At 39.8% G+C, this 20,068-nt stretch overlaps 1 protein-coding gene across 7 annotated transcripts in view; it reads right to left on the bottom strand.

Moving 5' to 3' along the window:
* The window catches only part of LOC122404713 (protein abrupt), a 94,875-nt gene that overhangs the window by 62,016 nt on the left and 12,791 nt on the right, over positions 1-20,068 (bottom strand). For all 7 annotated transcript variants that reach the window (XM_043408924.1, XM_043408921.1, XM_043408923.1 and 4 more), the window contains exons 2-3: positions 2,034-2,429; positions 538-1,292 (exon numbers count right to left, since the gene is read on the bottom strand). In XM_043408924.1, the coding sequence (XP_043264859.1) occupies positions 538-744 (207 nt within the window). In that variant the 5' untranslated portion in view covers positions 745-1,292; positions 2,034-2,429. The remainder of the gene's footprint in view (positions 1-537; positions 1,293-2,033; positions 2,430-20,068) is intronic.

Below are 20,068 nucleotides of genomic sequence, written 5' to 3'. Positions count from 1 at the left end.
ATATTTCGATTTTGTACATGATCTAAAATAGAGGAAATATTTTATTGTAAAATATTCCCGAATGTCTATTCAACAAGTATATCACAGTTAACATTTTGTTAGAGTCTATTAATGTAGCTTTTATATCGTAGCCGTAATTATCCCTAAGGTACAATAATTCTCGAGTAATTACAACCATGATTTACATCAGGAAGTCGAGTCTCTGTTTTTCCTACGCGTTCTGCTTCTGAATTCACTGTTCGGGTCTTGTTCTACCCAAGAGCATTCTTATTTATTTAGGAACGAATGCAATTATGGACAAAACTGTATTTTCCTTTTTAAAGACCGTCGATGTATAGTAAAAGAGTGGATCGCTCGTTAAATTTTCTACGAAAGATACGCGATCGATCGATTTTCCGAAAAAGGTAGCGCCGTTCCATCCCAACGAATCTACCCACCGTACGGTAAAAAAAGTGCCAGCGAAAAGAACGACGGGAACAGCGAAGGGAAAGCGGCGAAATTCGAGGCGGAAGTAGTAGAGATGTGAAAAACACTGACCTTGAGAAGACTCCGGAAATAAGGACTGCACGCAGAGAGGACGACCTTGTGCGCGGTGAAGCTGCTACTGTCGCAAGCCAGGGTCACGTCCACAAAATCCTCCTCGTCCCTCAGATGACGAAATGAGCTGAGGATGCTCGAGTGGAAGTCGTTCCACCTGAGTGAGTACTGTTGCTCGCCGCTCGACGAGGACGAAGAGGCCGCCATGGCGTCCGTCCCCTCGGGACCCACGGCCGAGGGCACCAGAGGTGCTATCGTGCTCACTCTGGCACCCCACGAGGACACCTTCACTTCACCCTCTCGTCGCGTTTCACCACGCACCCCTCTATCCTTATCAACCACGTGCTAGTCAACACAGCCTGAACCGCGTCCTCGTGCAACTGTTCTGACCCGACTCGCTCGAAACGATCTCGTAAGTTCGACCGTGTCTCCTCGAGGTTCGATTTTTCGTTACCCTTCCACCTTCCCTCGATCTAGTTTTCAAACGTTTCTCGAACGAAAAATTCTTTGGTAGTCTCGTTCTCCCTCGTCAGTGCTGTTTCTCGATTCCGTTTAGTTTTGGTCCGATCGATCCTAGGGTCCAGGCGTGAATGAACGTCGCGTCGAACCGGGGTCCCGGCTAGCCTGATCAGGCGTAAGGAAATTTCGTGTTTACCGGCACGGTGGATCTCGTAACGACGACATCGCGATAACGACGAGAGGACGTTATCCGCCGTTGTCGGTAGAATGCTGACACGACGAGCCCGCGATCGGTTCTGAAAACAATGCGATGTCTATTGTGAGCGCGTGCTCGCCAACACGTGACGGCCTATCGGGCATTTTTTAAGACCGATCGATAAAACACCCGGAAGATTTCCACGTGGTGGATCTGACGCGTTCGGGAACGTCTGGACTCTGCGACTTCGTCATCGAACGCGTCTCGACAGATAAAGATTTGATACCGTGAGTGCGAGAATAGCCATTTTTGGTATTCTTGGTAATTGGTACCGTTCTAAGACGGTGGCTTCTAACGTTTATAACACGGTCATCGACCTGCTTTAAATCTGCAATTTCTTGATAAAGTTATTCGCATTAGGACACTGCAGAACGCAGGACACTGTAGAACATTGTAGGACAAATGTTTACGATGCCAACGCTGTAACTGACGCCTTGTCAGACTTGACCCATAATCAGATTACTGAGGCCGCAGGTTCAAAATAATAATTGTTTTTGTTAATTCGATAAGAATCCCTAATATATACACAACTAATAATCTGTTCAAATTCTATACCAAAGTTCAACCAAAGTTTCAGTTAACTATTATAATAATATTACTTGTTTTGTGTATTAATTTCTAATATTGTTATATTATAAATAAAACAGTATAGAAGGCATAAAATATTATATTTTTTTAATGATTTAAAAAAGACCTTAATTGTCCAATATTAGGGGACCTCCCAACGAGTACCAAAATGGCGATTTTCGAACATCGAGTGTCTCAGAGGTTATCGACGTACCTGGTGCGCAGAAAATTCAACGATCCCCGTGTGTTTGTTCCTTTCGTCTCTCCCTTCACCGTCCACGCTTCTTCCACTTCTTCGGGCACAAACCACGACGTGTATTACTTTCACCCGTTTAACGAAGTCCTTGCACCCTCTGCCCTGCCACGGCTCGATGGACGCGTTATTCCGACATCCGTTGTCGAGAAGAAGCGCGGCGACAAGTCTGTCGATACTTTCTCGGTGTTTGGACGACCGGCTGTCGGGAATCGTCCACCAAGTCAGCTGATTTTCGCGAAACACGCGTGTCCTTGCTTATCATGCCCTTCCCGACCTCTGCTACCCACTTGTTCGCTCCTTTTTCACTGACCTCTCCTTCCACCTCCTGCTTCAGCCGCCTTGATCTCTCCTCTCCTGCGAAACGGACAAAAAGGCCAGGTTAATACGCGCTCGCATATGCGATTCGTCGCGGCTACGGTAATGGACGAGATTATAAATGAAACGAGTAACGGCGCTCGTTTATCGAGACATTCCAACGATTTTACTCGTTTATTTATATATCGCCACAGTCGCGGCGAGAACGCCGGTGCCTCGCGAGTAATTACTAACGATCGGTCAGTCGGTCCCTCGTTCCATCGACAAGGAATTCTCCAAGAGTCGCGGGAAATCGTGGAATTGAAAAAACTCTGCGCCGAACGCAAGGAGAGTTTCGATCGATCTTCTCGACTAGGCACCATTTTAAACGCGAGACATTATATGCGAGTGCAAAGAAAGATCGGTACGATCTTTTCTTCGCTGAGGATGTTACGACTCGTGTCATGGTGAAGTTATACTACCATTCGATGCGGCCGCAAGGTGACACGAGCAATTAACATAACCTTTACATTTTATTCTGGCACGCCTATACTCGAAAGAATATCTAAATATTTATATTAAATGAATTCTTGCTGAATATGATATCTGAACGTTAGATTGTTGTATCTCGGCGCATCCGTGATATCTGAAATTGAGGTTACGGCGTTAAATAATGCAAATGGTTTAATGGGATCGTTCTAGAATTCAAGTTTTTTCTAGCGTTCGATCATTACGAATGGCGTTAAAGTAACGTCAAAAAGAAAAAAAATGTAACCGAAGTCGATCAATCTGCGAGTAAATTATACGAGAGTCGTAGATTTTTCAGAGAGAACGAACGGAATACCTGAACGAGTATCAAACCAGAAACCTGTAACTACGCAAGAAGTAACGAGGAGGCTTACACATCGTTCTCCTGGTGCTCGTGAATGCTCAAACGAGCAGTTTCGAGAAATCGTTACGAGTTTACTTCCGCGTAACGATGCGCATTATAGGCGGGAAAACCTTGAATGACACTCTGAAGAAAGCGTGGCCATTTGCTTGCTGGCATCGTACGAAGTTTTCTACGCTCGTTCGAGCTATGAATCATAGGAGTTAACAATGAACTCAGAGGCGGATCCAGACTTATCGGGGCCTGAAGCTAATCGATTCGAGGCTGGACATTACCTGCCCTCGGAGAGAATCTTTTTATACGAACGACCAACAGCTTCGAAGTAATTTAGCGGTGTCGTTTACCAATAATTAATCTTCCATTTGCAGGGATTATAATTTTTTCTGTTTCCTTGAACTTAAATCGAGATCTAAAAATAGTCGACAAATTAATACAAAATATAATTTATCGAGACATTATTGCACGCGAAAGCGTCTGAAACAAAAGTACCAGAAAATTCAGTATACGAAATTATACCTTGTAAAAAAAGAAATATATACACAAACATCGAACGAGCGCAGGAGACTCGAGAGAGAATTCAACGCATCGTGAGCTTTTTATCAGCGCGATTTTCCACGACAGAATAATTTATCCTCGAAATAGACACGTCGATCGCGGTGAGTCAGAAATCTATTCTCTCGCGAAATCTTTTACGTCGTCTGTCAACAAGAGGCATTCGCGTCTCGATTTGATTCGATATCAGACGTAATGCGTTTCACGTTTGTCATCCGGAGCAGACATAGATGCGGAACGAAACAACAATTCCAGCGAAAAGAAATCGTGAGCGTGCGAATATCAGGACGCCCGACGATAAGACTATCGTTCTTGTTTACGATTCCGCGAATTTACCTTCCAGCGTGCACGGCAAATATTAGAGAACGCGGCGAGATATCGAGCCATCTCGCCGGACTGTAATTAAGTTTTTTGCCTCGAACGAAGAGAGGGGACCCGATTCATCGTGTCCCACCTCGGGCCAACGCTTTGTAAACAACCGCGAAACACCTCCAAATAATCCGCGGTTGCTATTAAAGGAAAACTTTAATAACAAGTGGTTAAGTATTTATTAATCGAAGACTAATAAAGAAAAAGAAACTGCAAGGGGAGGACAGTAATTTGTCAACCAAATGTTAATGATTCGTACGAATCGTAATAGTTCTCAAGAATCATGACCAATTAGCTTCCAAAAGGTGTATTTTATTTTGTTTGCGCGATATTGATTACAATTCTTGAGCAAGGCGGATTCTTTTTCTTCGAATCGCCGACGCGAGCGATTAAATTATACAACAAATGAAAAATAACGTCTCCAATTGTAGTACAATATAACGATGAAATTTATCTCGTAACAAATTATCAGCATGACAGTTTAAGCAAGACGGATGAAAACAATGCTCGCGACTCGCGGTTAAATTAAGGAAATTAATTATTGAATGTTACACAAGGTCTGCTTATCGCTGTGAATTCTCACCCATTGATCCTCGGCGTCGATTCTAGAGGGAATAAGAAAAACTTGGAGAGCAAATGATACACGGCGCGACGGGGATCGACGAATGCATACGCCTCCGTGTGGACTGCTCGCGCAATATGAAACTGACATAATGACCAGAAGAGGATTTCGCAAGCACATACCTAGAAAGCGTTACGAGGCGTGGAGAGCGCGAGCACGAGTTATCTCGATTTCAATACCGACATTAAATACGTATTTTCCCGTCGGCGAAGTGGCCAAACCCTTTGCACGCTCAATCCACCCCGTGTGTCGATGAAAATTCTGTATCTAATTTTCTTACAGTAAATTGATATAATTAACCCCTCGGGTGGTTCTCTGTTTCACTATACATTGACGGTCCTCGGGACATTAACGTTATAAATATACAATTATATGTTTCAAGGAAAGGAAAACAAACACATATGTACATATATAATTAAAAATAATCCGAATACGATCGCCTTTGTTCTCATTTTCCGCGAAAAGATGCTAATCCAACGATAATACGGCTGTAAAGATATAATGATAAATATTAAAAATTAAATTCTACGTTATCGAATGAAATTCAACACCGATGGCCAATTTTTCATTTATTTTATTTCGCATTTAATTATTCAAGTTCTTAAATAATATTTTTCAATTTCTTTCAAAATTCTTACTCCACGGTTTGTTTCAATTTTGTTATGTTCTATTTGGTATTTTTTTTATAAAGAAACTACGCTAGACTGTACACCGATCAACGTCATCGACATATGGAACAACATTTATTATTTCATTCAAAGTCGATAAAACGTAACGAAAAAAATATATTTGTATCTTGAAATGTTAAAGAATATATGTGAAAAGTGGCGAGAAGTTTCATCAAACCCTTATACTGTAAAAAAATTGTCAAATATCGCTTCTCGTTTTACCATTTTGCATGAGTATCACCCCTTAACGGGAGAAACCACTGAAACGGATTGAAAAAATTGAAATATTTTTTTTTATATCTCCTTTCAATGCTTGGGGCTTTACGAATGACCCCCTAAAATATTAAAATTCGTAAAAATGACAAAGTTACAGAAGATTTACTCTATATGGCTATAATAATGAATATTTTTATACGAAATTTTTCCAAGTAGTAGTCCAAGAAATGTACTTTCGAGAAAATGAAACATTTATCAGAAAAAGTTTCATAGATACTCTGAAAAAATTCTTGAATATTGCCTTTATTTTCACCCATCACGGTTTCCCCTTTTAACGAGTGATTTCAAAGATCTACGTCGCAAAAAATCATCGTTCGTAGCGGCAGAAGAGATCGCGTGCTCCGAGGGACAAGTGTATACTTTGAAACGACCTGTATCTGTCGGATCAGGTGTTCCGGGAGCGGTTTTCGTCCACGCAAACTCGCGATGGAAGAGCGTCGCGCGTTCCACGTGCACGCTGTCCGCACACGCGTTTCATTACATATCGTATAAATGAGTCGCACGCGTCCCTGAATATATTTTGACGAACGATCGATCGACCAAGTTCGCGCTTTTCTCCCCGTTGGAAACGACTTTCGCGTTCGTCGGTATCGCGAACAATGCGAACGTTTCCCTCGATCCCCCGTCGAATACCAAAACGCGACGATCGAGGACGCGCAGGTGTTCTCGTTCGACGATCTACACCTGGGAAACCGCGCGTCTTCGACGAGGAGGTGTCATTTTTATGGTCCAGAAGCTGTATATGCACAAAGAAGTTTCGCTCGGCGCAAAAAGCACCGTCGATCTGCATAGATCTGCCGCGGCGGTGATTTATGAAGCCGCGAGATCGACGAGACCGAACCGGCTGTAACTCGACATCATTAGCGATCGTTGCTTTTGTGCCAGCGGCTCGAATAACTTCGATCTTTTCACGATGCACGCTGGTTAGCGATTGGCTACGCGCGTTGCTCGTTTTAATTACGAAAAAACAAAACGAACCGCACACGCGGGGCAAAAGTATTGGCGCGACCCAATACCTCGCAGACAGGAAGATTTTTATTCGAACGAGACATTTTTCTATCGATTTTATCAGGACATTCATTCGATTTATTTGATTGGAAGTAATCTTAACTCAACGAACCAGAAATCAGAAGTATCGTCGTTTACTTCTTATCCCAAGTTTCGTAGAATTGAAATTATCGACGCGATTAGAATTTTAGAACATGCAAATGTTGACTTGAATGGTAACCAGCAGTTTTAATCTGATTTTCGATACTTTAATTATCCGTGTTGCATAAATTTAATATTGCTTTCTTTTCGGTTGTAGTTTCTCTCGCGTTATTAGTCATCCTTACTCTTTCGCTGATCGAGAGCTCGTGACAAATGATCGATGAAAGGTTCCTGTTTACCATTTCCAAAAGACGAATAGTATTCTAAAATAATATTGTTCGACATTATTTTGTCTATTACTTTAATTATATTATTGCTTCTGTTATGTGGTGAACTAGAATAAATAATACATGGAGTACAGTTGCTCCCATTTAATTTATTTAAACACAAACCCTCAAATGTCTCAATGTATGAAAAAATACACTCACACCAGTTTCAACAAGCTTTCTGTCATTTATAGTCAATTACCATTATAAGAATACTTCTTCTTCTTTTCTTTAAACCAATTTATTAACAGTTACACGCATTTGTATCGCAACGATCGTACCGTGCCACGACTTTTGTCCGGATCTGTACGCCTATCGAAAAACGTTATTGACTCTCTTTTGTTTCGCCAACAATGAAACGCCAAAAGCCACACGAAAGCGACCAAATATTGGTTAAAAAGTAATCAGATTACATTCGCAACGATTACTTCCACAAAGGAATCGCGTCGCAATTACACTGTTTTTTAACATTGTAATTACAATATAATTACTTCGTAATTACGCCGGAATTACCGTATAATTACAATCCAATTACCGGTGCAATTCCTTTGTACCAGTAATCGTGGGAAATGTAATTAGATTACATTCCGCCCAACATTGGTCAAATCTACCGTGCAATTTCTCTCCGTCTCTCTTTCTCGAGTGTTCGCCGCGTGACGCAACGATCGGGAGATACACGTTAAATATTTCATTCGCGAAAAATTTCGCCGCGCCGAATATCAAGGACGTCGGTGCACAACTTCCTCGAATCGGTGGATCGTTACGTATTCCGCGCGTCAATCCATCAAACCTCATTGCAGTGCGGCGCAACGCGTTATAATCGCGAATCAACAACGCCTATCGCATTGTTTCAACCTCGCGGTACCACCATTCCGCTGCGCTATTGCGTTTTTCGAGTCGAGTTCGCGCCGAGCCGCACACTTGCAGAACCGATCAAACTGTTTTTAATCGCGCGAACAATTTCTGATAACCGCCACAGAGCCTTTTACGTTCCTATCGTGCGTTTACGAACGTCGCTCGATCGAAACGAGAATCAAAGCATCGTTAACCGTCGACGTTAAAAAAAACATTCGCCGTCTAATCTCCGAGAGAATACGGCCGATAATCTTTTCTCGAACGTATGCAAATGTAGAAATCGATTCGAAAGGTTCCCCGTTAACATCACGAAATGATTTGCATACGCGTTAAATTTCGCTGGCCAACAACGCCTATCGCGTTACTCCAGCCACGTAGAGTATTTTGCAATTCTTTATTTCTTCAGCTACACGCCAAGCTGTATCCTCGAAATTCTTTATACTGTTCCTGTATCTCGTACGTCGCGATCTGTTTCTCGATTTGTCGATCGCGATACGGCGCTACGAAACGCGACAAATTTTATCGGTACGCTTAAAATATTTGTTACTGTATCGTATCGTTTCTAAATATTTCCAATGTTGATCGTCAATTATTTTTACGCGATAGAGGCAAACGTAAAAATAGTTCTAAATGTACGTGTAATTTTGTTTTATATATTAAACTTAATATATTTTTTAAACTTAACCGTGAAAATATTGCACGAGTATTTTTATAAGGAGCACGAAGGCCATAATTTTTCTAGTACATGGCACACAATAATATTCAATGCCATGCCAGATCAGATATGAAACCATGATGAGAATGTTCAATTTTTTAAAACTGTTAAACGATACAAGAGCATACACTCTGCCCTCTATTCAAATGCAAAGATACGAATATAAAAGTAAATAAAGTGGTACGAAAATGTATAAAAAGCTACGTAAATCGATCTCTAAAACCTGATCGTAATGTTTCAACTTTCTATCGGATCTAACTATCATTTGTACAATAATACAGAAAGATCTCGATTATCCAGTCTTCTGTTTACTAATTACATAGTATTAAACGAATAGGAAGGATGCACATAAGCGAACGAACTTGACGTATAAAAAATGGCTGCCTGAAGATAATAGAGATCATCGAAAGCAGATATAATCGCTGCTAAAAAAAAAAAATCTTGTCCGGAAGATCTTACGAATGCTATTGAAGCTGAGTAGAAAAAAGTACCACAATCTTATCTTTACGCAATGTATAAATCAATGCCAAATCCTATTTTTCAAGTAGTAAACAAAAACGGTTGTCGTACGAAGTATTAACAAAGCATATTCGTTATTAATATATTGCTTTTCTCTGTTTTATTTACTATGCGTTTATTCGAGTGTCGCAAACACATTCGTATCTTCGTCTATAAAACGTGAATACGCCTGAATAAATAATTACCCACAACAAATGCGCGTAGATTCATTAAATGGAGGGCCTCTCATCGTAGAAACATGGAATACAGTTACTCCCACTGAATAAATTAAAAAGAAAACAACTTTGTCGCTTTAGAAACACCGATTCTCATCAGATCACCAAAATGAAGCTGCATTTGAAACACCACGTATTTGTTGTTATTTATCTCTTTATCGGTTTCGTAATTGATTATTTACGGGCATTGATCGCATGTATATTTATTGATACCTTTCCTGTTGACGATTACCTTACAATACGATTTCTCTTTTAATTAGAATACGTATTCATGCCAGTGCATCAAATTCAACATAAGTTGTTAAAAAATAATATTTACACGTTCTACAATTTTAAATATAGAATCAACCACCCGTCAAATTGACGGTTTCCGTAAATCTTGTGTTAATATCGACAAAAAGAACTACTTCATAAATAGAAGTTAAAGCATGTAATAAAAACATTTGCTAAAAATAAAAAATTCATAAAAAAACAAGTTTATTTTCATTTATAGTGAATCATTGTACGAATACGAATAACTGTGTATATTAATACGAGATCGAGTTCAGGGGTAATATTGAAAAAACACTGTTGCGTTTGATCAAGTGAACTGCAGTCTGTATCGAGAACTGTACTGTAATTTTACGTGTAAAAGACTTTGCAATAAATTTTGTCGCGTTCTCAGACGGAAGTCTGTCTGAATGGCAGTGAGGAACGCGCGTGTTGCTTCCTAACGGGCGAAAGTACTTTGGCGACAACGTGTGTATCGTGCACGTAGAAAGTGTACGACAACGGTTGTCTTAAGAAAGTGTCATCGCTGAAAGCCGCTAAATACCTACGAGACCCGACGAACACGAGTTTACATCGGTTACACGGCCGTGTTCGCCGACGCCATGAACGTCGGTTTCGCGCGTACGCGTCCACAACGGGTGAAAGTGTTATTCGACGACGGTGGGCTGATTATTATGCCATCCGGGCGATCGTCGTTCAATTATTACATCGATGGCCCGTGCTTCTAGCGACGTAATTGCGCCCAACGCGCGAAACGGTGGACCCCCGCTTTACCGCGACGCGTGAAATTTAACGCGTACGCTGATTATTCTAAGGCGATGCACACAACGCGCAAAGCCGCGTTTTCGTGCGCGCGACACGGTGAATTTTTAGCTGACTAATACCCTTGGACAGACACCGGCAAAATTATTATCTGGACAAAAATGTCCGACAACGAACGCGAGATAAACAACTGCTTGGACCGATAATCGTTAACGCCAGATCTACAGACGGTAATTGCATATTATTTTTATCGAAAGCCGACACGTTGAGACTAAAATCTCTTTTAATTAGAATATTGGCTCGTATCGTTGCATCGATCAAAGTCAACGTAATTTCCTAATAATATTTACGAGTTCTGGAACTTTAAGGGTACCGTAGATCTAGTGATAAATATACAAATTTATTATTCGAATGAAATTTTACCCAAGAAGTGATTTTATAGAATATTTACAAAACTCAAATTTTTGGGAATAATTTAAAGTCTACGTGGAAATTTAAAAAATTGACGAAGTAACGGCGGTCCGTTTGTCTGTCGTTATTTTGCATAAAGAGACAAAAAAAAGAAAACCTTATTAATGCCTTAGGCCTTGAACGAATCGACCTGATCCGCTTTATGAATAATATAGCGCAATTAGTTACAAAGTCACGATTGTCGTTGAACGACTGCAACGTATCATCAATCTTCGACACTGCAACGTAAATTGAATAACGTCACTTCAGAAAATTGCTAATTGTGGAATTTCATAATATATAACAAATTTAAATACACAGAGATATGAACATATGTCCAATTGCATATTTCGATTCAAAACATTATCTTACGAACAACATTAAGAAACTCGGGATGGAATTTTTTACAGAATTTGCTTGACAATCAGTGCGTGGGAACGTGGCTTAAAGGATGAAATGCGAGCGCGTCGCTCGTATGGAATTAGCTACTTCAACAAGCGTTTCATTTTCGCGACATAACACGCGATTTTTTGTATCGCATTTTTACCATCAAACGTTGTACAATTATCATTACATCTTTATGAAAATGAAAATTGCAATTCCTTCCTTTCTGTTCCATTCTTGTGTTTCAGTTCGATTCTTGTAAACTTCCTCGATCTATAAATACACTATTCTCATGAAAATTTAAACGACGCGTCGAAATGTATGAGGTAATTTACAACAATGAGCTACCTGCTATGCTAGTTCGCTTACTTTGATTTTTAGATTGACCTATGTATTTGGAAGAGCAGTACAGTAATTTTTCTGTTAAACACTGAACAATGTTTTGTGTGATTTTAAAAACTTCTGACTAATAGCTATTAGAGTGTTCGAATAATTGAGCACATTCCTAAAAATTGTAGCAATAAAGGAGGAATCGCACAAGACGATCAGACTTATCTATCGATGAATTCGTATCTGTACACAAAGCACGAACAAATCGCGTGCACGCGTGTATAGAGTCGCGTTTATAAGTATTACCTCGATCATTCTACAAGTCAGGTTGATGACCCTTCGATAACTGTGCGGTTGGACGCCGATCTCGTCTAATCAGAAAACATTTAGTAACCGAAACGTTAATTACATGGAATGTCATATTTCGAATTTCGAATTTCAAAATTCATTCCAAAGAATATTATTCACGAACGACAAGTGCAAATTTTAAATTCGTTCGTAAACTGGCCGGACCAAAACCCTACGATATTTAGCAAAATTACCATTTTATTCTGTATAATCGAAAATTTATTTTGGTGCTTATTTTTGTAACCAATTTCTATCCAAACTTATCTACCAAAGCAGTCAAAATGACCCATTAATATTTTTCAATAAAATTTGTAAAAAATTTACTCGACCGAATTTCTGAAAGTTTACCACAATTTTCTACAAAGGAATGAATAAACAGTTATTTCCTTCGCATTATACATTTCTTCGCGTATCTATCGTTTTAATTACTTTGGTACAAATAAATACACTACAATTGTCGGTAGTTCTAGTGTTAATATTTAAATTGGAGAATGAATTCTTCTAGTTTTATCGCCCATGTATAGGTGTTGAAGTCAAAGAAGCAAAGAGTCATCCGTGACCCAAAGATATCAACCATGGATAATTAACATACGAACAAACCCAAAATTTCTATTCGTTATTAGCAAATGAAATTTCCTCGGTTATGAGAGGGTCACTGTTTCCAGAAGAACAACGAAACATAGGACATCGCGTTGGCATTTCGTGTTTAAACTAAAACAGGTTCGACTCGAATTTAATCGGGAGCATAAATCACGCCTAGATTCATGGTGGAATCGACTGCAAAGGTATGTGCAGAGAGAGAGAAAGGAGAGAGAAAAAGAATCGCAAATAGTCGGAAGAGCCGGGCAAAACAGAAAAAGCCGGTGATGCAGCACAATGCTCCGCGCGCGTACGTAAATAACGCGAGTGTTGTTATCTCGTCGGCTCTCTGCAATATGGAACGCGTTATCTTGCCGTCGACTGCAGAATATTGCGTTTTTATCACGAAACGACGGGATTCGTTGCGGTAGGGGCGCAGAGGAGGCGAGGAGCAAGAGTAGTGGTAGCAGATACCCCAGAGATTGGGATTAAGATCGATTACGCATCGCGTCGAGAGCACCTACGAAGATTTTTCATCGAGACGTGAGATACGCGTTAACGCGATGGAATTAAGACGGAAATTTCGATTATTTGTTTTCTTTTTTCGTGTTTACCTGCAAAGCATAGCTTTATCGCGCCGAGACGAGAACCAAAAGTAAAGACGCGGACGAAATATTGTTCGAACCGGACTGATAACGAATAGAAATAATTAACAATATTGTTTGCGCCCGAGGAATTACATATTTGCGGGAATAATGCCTTATTTGATAGATAATGGTTTTTTATCTGAACGAGCTTTACTAATATTCCGAGAATAACGATAAATATGAATTCGGGTGCAAACAATGCATTGCACACGGTGTTTTATTTTCAACGACGTTACTTAGAAAGAAATTAAATATCGACTCGGTTGTAATGCAGGTACTTCGTATACAAAGACAATGACTAATTCTATTTAATGGTTTTCAATTATTTTACGAGGGAAAGCCACGTTTAAGATGTTTATTCGAATGAAAATGTACTTGTTATTTACGACTAAAAAGTTTTGTAACTTTCTAACGACGCGTCTGTTGGATCAATGAAGTTTCATCCTTGGAAGTTTTCCTTGTACCACGGTTTCGAGTGCCACGAGGGTTTTCTATACATTTTTGTTTCATTTACTACGCCAGTGATCTATATAGAAATTTCGGGGATCGAATAATTCGTTGAAAATTAAAATTCAAGGAACAGAACACAAGTACGTTTCACATTGAACGAACGAACCTTACCTATACGACTGTTCGATCATATAAACATCGTCCATAAATCACATTACGATGTTATGATTCGTTATCTATTATTTGAATAAAACTTCGGCCATATTTGCCAGAAACGAACCCCAATATATTAGACTCTTCGTTACTTCGGATAATACAAACGATTTTCTCGATACTGTATATTTTTATTAATTTTACAATGTATTCGTCACTTGGCTATTTATCTACTTCGTATCGCATGTTTTGTTTCCGTGGTTAACTCCACACATTTCCGGCTTAACGTCACTATCGCGTGCAAGAATTACCAAATTCATTTTAAATTAATAGAGTAATTTAAACAATGGTCGTCTGCTTTGTTAGCTATTGCATACTTCATACGTTACATTATAGTTGTTTAATTTTCAACGACGCAAGTACAATGTTATATCGACTTTTCCATCTTATTTTTAGGTTTTCCTGAATACAACATTTTACAATCTCCGTTTCAAATTCTTCTGATATACGAATGTTTCAAAAATGGAATGGAAACACTGCAAAACATTCAAATAACATTGGTGGTTAATAACAATCTCGCTGAATACCGAGAGCGTTAATCCAGGAACACTTTTTAGAGGAAATAAGCTAAAAGCAAAGCCAAGCCCGGATAAAACGACGATACGTCGTTAATAAACGGCGAAGATAATTGCCTTTCCCCCCACTTGCCCAGCTCTGCGCGCGTTTATCGACGGATTAACGAATCTCTCAGATAAACGATAACCGAAATCGTGATCGATCGCCAGCGTGTGTGAGAAAAGCGCTGGCCGTCTCGTCGAATACGTTCACCTTCGACGATCGAAATTCGTTTTCTTTCCCTTCTTTTGGTCCGTCCAACCCGCCTCCCCGCCTTAATTTATCGCACTTGCTACGATTTTCAAGGTGAGGCGACTGGCTAATTTCGTCGGTTGAGCAATTCTCGGTTCGCGACGCGGTGCGCGCGACCGCGTAATCATCGGCCTCATAATTCCCAGGAAATCCTTTTCCCGTTGGGGAAAAAAAAAAATTGTTTTTATTAAGAGTTAATATTGCGCCCGGCTTCGCGTAAACTACGTTCCACCTAAAACGCAATTAAACGCGCGGTCGTCATTGATACGATAGCGACCGGCTCGAAGAGTAATCTCGTAAAACGTAATCGTTCGTGATTATTGAAGCAGCAGTTTTTTTTTTTGCTTTTTACAAAACAACGAGAAAAAGCGTACAGGCGCGTCCATATAATAAGAGACGCACAAAGAAGAGGCAAGCCGACAATGCGGCCACCTTTGCCTTTTGATTCAAAAATTCGTGAATATTCATGGATTAGCGACGCTCGATGCAAGAAAAAATATAAAAGTAATAACCTTAGCGACTAATAGCTTCTTATTTTATTTTATCTCTCACGTTTTCTTTTTTTTTTATTATTCTCAAGGTTAGGCGAAATGACACTGCATTAACTGTTCTTCGTTATCAACTTGAGCAGAGGCTCAAAGCAAATTCAATTCAAATGTTTCAAAAAAGTCAAATAAAATAAATATGTACTTCAACACCTTGCAAGTATTATATTATTACTAATTAAAACAATCGAATATTATTTTGATTCTTAAATTATAAGGTTGCTATTTGCTCCTAATCCTCCGATTGCGAATATGAGGACAAAACAGAAACGATAAAATTATTTCTACCGACGAAATATTTCGGCGAAATTAAAATATTTCAAATCGTTCTGAAAAAATTATTTTTAGTTGCGGTGGTCAATTTCAATCATTTTGGGTGAATAAACATACCCTCGAAATTCAACGCATTTTCTAAAAAAAAAAAATTATTTACCGAAAATTGTCTACAATAAAATCATTGTCCAAAAACTTAAAAAAATGAATTCCAAAGTTGAGATGTTCAAAGAGATAAATGTGAATAAGATCTGCGTATTTTAGCAATGTTAGAAAAATAAATACCGACAGAAATTTTGTGTTATGATTTGTTTTCGAAAAACTGTTGTTTTTGGACGTCTGATACGAACGATCGAAGCTTCGAATCGATAACTCCGATCGCGACGAGCCAACGACCGACCGGATGTAAACCGCATCGCGCTTTTTACGCTCGCTTACCGGAGATGCGCGCGCGTGCCCGCCGTCCGTATCGATATATCGATACGCGCGAGACGAGACGTCGATAGTCACGGGAACGGACCAAGACGAGCCGAGAGATCGGATACGTTGCAGGAATGCCGCGAATTCGAGGTGTGGCAGTCGAGTCCCCAGGCCCCGCTCTTCCGAAGGATACTACGCGCTTCCTCCTCCACCTTCCACCCAACGACCTACTCGCTACCGTGTGTGACTGTCGTGGAAGCGATTCCACGGGAGACGTCGACGACATTTTCGATATCCCCGTCTCCCGATCGCCGACAGTCATTTCCTCGCTCGACAAGTTCATTGTTCAACGAGATGTTCAAGGACGACCTAAGAAAGTACCGCCTAGAGAACAAGAGAAAGCAAACGGCGAAATGATTTATGCCGGAGGTCACCGAAGGGACGACGATCAGTTTTTCTTGGAAGGCGAATGAAAAAGAATTTGAAGGTGAAAATAACTTTTTAAGATGTAGGTAGTAAGCTACAAATTTTATTTTTTGTTATATTTTTCAAATCCAGAAATTTCGTTTCTAGATAATTAGAGTATCTAGATGATAGGGTATGTATTTTGTGTAAAGAGAAAGAACTAATTCTAAGTGAGAAAAGTGAGTCACCGCGAGGTATTACATCATTTCACGTATTATTGTTTCAATATATTATATCGTGTGTATATGTTTTAAATCCCAAAGTAAAATTTCGTCCCAATCTACGTTTCCAATCGTCTAAAAGCAAAGTCTCGTTTCTGTCGACAATTCGAGGGGTTTGGTCTGGCAGTCAGCGTGCTTAGAGGGGTTCCGAAAGAATGTCTCTTTGTCGGTAGAGGGTCCGCAGGAAGGCGAACGTTGAGAAACACTGGTCCAACTTAATACCCAGAGTATTATTCGGTATGAAAAAAAGAATACGCGCGATACGAAATTGATTCCGCGGGGGATAAAGTCGGGTAGAATTTTCCCGCGAGAATATTCAAAGCGCCCTCCGCTCTCGAGACTTTGCAGTCGGAAGACATCGCGTCCCTAAATATTGAAATGTATTCGCGACTGGAGGGAGAAAAAAAGAAAAAGCGAACGGAGGAGCCTTACAATTTTCTTCGTGAACGATCTGACGTCAGATCTTAAATATTAAAGAGGAATATCGGTGGACGAAGCGACGGGGACGCGCGATGAATGAACCGCCAACGAAGGTCCTTGATTTCGTGTTCCCGAGGTGACGTTCCGTTTCCGTCGCTGGAATTTATCGGTGAAAGTTGTTGCCGAGAACGCCGCGAGAGTGAAAACGGATTTTCACGTGACGGGTGTGCCGTCGTAAACGCGGTTCGCGAACGCACGTGTTCCACGCGGGAAAATCCCATAACGCGGCTCCTGTTACGGACGTCTTTTCACCGAGGCCTCCCGTACGCGCTCAGGACCGCTTCAAAAGCGAGAAAATATACAGGGTGAATGTTAAATTACCAACCATGCAACGGGGAAAAAATTCAGTATCGAAAATAAAATCTATGGAACAAATTCCTTGAATCGCGAAACAATATACGCGGTGAATGTATCTTAAATATCTGTATTATATAAATTATTAATGTTGAATTATTTGTCTTTTCTTTCAAAACAAGCGTATCTCAATTTAATGTATTATTTTTCTAGGGAACAACAGAATTAAATGTGATCTCGAGGGCTTGCAAAGCCCCATAAAAATTCTAACGTAATCTTCACAAAGGGGGTGGATAGCCGTATCATGAAATACGAAATTTAAATCGGTTCATTAACGAGAAAAACAATAGGGGTGAGCAAGTTGTATGGTTCACCCTGTAGATACAACGAGAAGAGCTCATGCTCGAGTTACAGAGAGGACCCGAGAACGTAAAGTTTTTCACGTGGCTGCAATGAAAGTGTGCAGCACCCGGCAGCCATTCCGTCCGTACCCGAAAATAAACACCCTCGCGCACACAGCCCCTCGCGTCCGACCCTTCTTAGAAAACCGACCGAGAAATTCGTCTTCCTTTCTCCATCTAAATCCCTGAAATCTAAAAATTCGCACGTGTCGTTTCGTGAATGTACGATTTAGTAGACGCGAAAAAATCTCCGAGAACAGCTTGGGAATCGTAAAATTGAGAAATTAATACGACTTATTCGGTTAATACGATAATACAGTTGAACTCGATTATAGGGAACGCTCTAGGAGTTTATCGTCGATTAGAAAAATAACGCGACCGTACGAGGTAAATATTTCATAAGTTACTGTAGCGATATTAATATATCGTAGAAGTTTAAAATTATTTTTAATATTTGATAATATTTTCAACTTCGCCAAAGATTATCTGGAACATATCTAATCTTATACATATTTCATAAGAATAGTCACAAACACATTCATCGCGTTTAATTTTAATGCAACTCACGATTCATATATTATTATCTGCAATCACATGTTATTTCTATAACTATATTTTGATCTCTATATTGGAGTACTACTGTTACGGATTTTCGCATGAATCTAGTGACTTTGAAAGTCAATTATCAAAAATTATAAATAATTTTGAAGATACAAAAATTTATCGAAGATTGTCTTGCGTACACCTAGCCTCGTTGATTGTAAAACAAACATGAAGAGAGCACTAAACTAAAATTCGCTATCCAAATATTAAATGTCTGTACATATATATATTTCGTTGTACAAACTATCAGTAAAATTATTTTCATGGAAGAAACATCGACGAATTATATCCGAAACAACAGATTATGTAAAAGGTACGCCTATTGAAGTATTAAGATTATCCATCCCCAAACTGATAATTTCCGAGCTATTAAAAATATTGAAATTGTTATCTTAAAACTAATATATTTATCGTCTAGAGCGTTAACTAAAAATAGACTGAGTTCCAGCCCCGTCCTAGAAGTTGCACATTTTAAATGACATTTTGGACTAGAAGACTTTTCTTGTATCACTTACTACTAATTCAAGCGCAGTTTTTTTACGAAATAGATAGCAAATACTCCAAGCAAACGTGTATTTTTTTACATTATTTACTTATGTATCTTGTCCTACGTAATCACTTTAAAGCAATAATATTGTTGTGTTTCCTCAGAAGGTAAAATCAAATTTCAGGGGAAGCTAAGTTATTTACGTTAATAATCGAATATTTCTGTTGTAAAAAAACTGGTCGCTTTTAAATAACAAAATTGAAAAGCGTATTACCTTAAAAATATATACCGGTTAATAAATGGATTAAAAGGAGGAAAAACTTGATTTCGAGAAAGTTGGGAATAAAATTCGGGCAAATCTGAGAGACGTGGACCGTCGATCCGGAAAACCAGGGAGGATTTGTGCCGGGCAGAGAGATTGCATTTTCGAGGCACGCTCGGTCGGCGCGTTTCCTTTCAATCCCCGTAGTATCATTGTGCCGGCCCGTTACATCCTGCACTTTTTTCACGTGGCCGAGGATTAAGGCGGACGCACGGCGTACAAGTACAGCACCAATCCGTCGGTGTATGCGCTCGTCTACCTGGGTCCCGGCCGAAGCAAATCTTGGGACCATTAATAATATCGCCGGCGCAATTATCGGGCCAGCTGCTACGTTCCCTGGAGGCCCCGCCGGCCTCTCTTTCGCCAGGTATGCACGTAAGCGGGCTAGAAACCCTCTGGGTGGTTGTACGCGTGCATGATTTCCACGCAGGTACGTAACCACGGGCCCAGGAACCCTTAATTTCTCTTATCTCGTTGCGGTTCGCCGTTTGAACGCTCTAAGACAATTCCACTACTCGCTCCAAACGATTTTTAAAACGAACACCCGAACGTGATTCCTAAATCGAACATTTTTATCTCGCAAAGAAACTTCAAAACCTTGGGGGTCACCGACTTAATTCAAACATTGCGAAACGGTGAATTTTGCCCCCTTTTTTTTTTGAGATATTTCTTAAATTCAATTCTGTTCAGAATTTTTACCATGTAATGGTTTGGAGGACACGAGTTCAACTCCGCAAAGGATGAGCGAAATTTTTTTTTTATTTTGAATCAATTTTTTTACACATAAAGATACATAATGGTGCTCAAGTAAATTAGAAATAAAATATCTTTACACACTGGAATTTCGCCTTTC

Source organism: Colletes gigas, unplaced genomic scaffold, assembly GCF_013123115.1.
Source record: "Colletes gigas isolate AHSC1104 unplaced genomic scaffold, ASM1312311v1 Colletes_gigas_Sc00003, whole genome shotgun sequence".
NCBI lineage: Eukaryota > Metazoa > Arthropoda > Insecta > Hymenoptera > Colletidae > Colletes > Colletes gigas.
The sequence above is the reverse complement of the archived record's forward strand: the minus strand, read 5'-3'. Positions and strand labels throughout refer to the sequence as shown.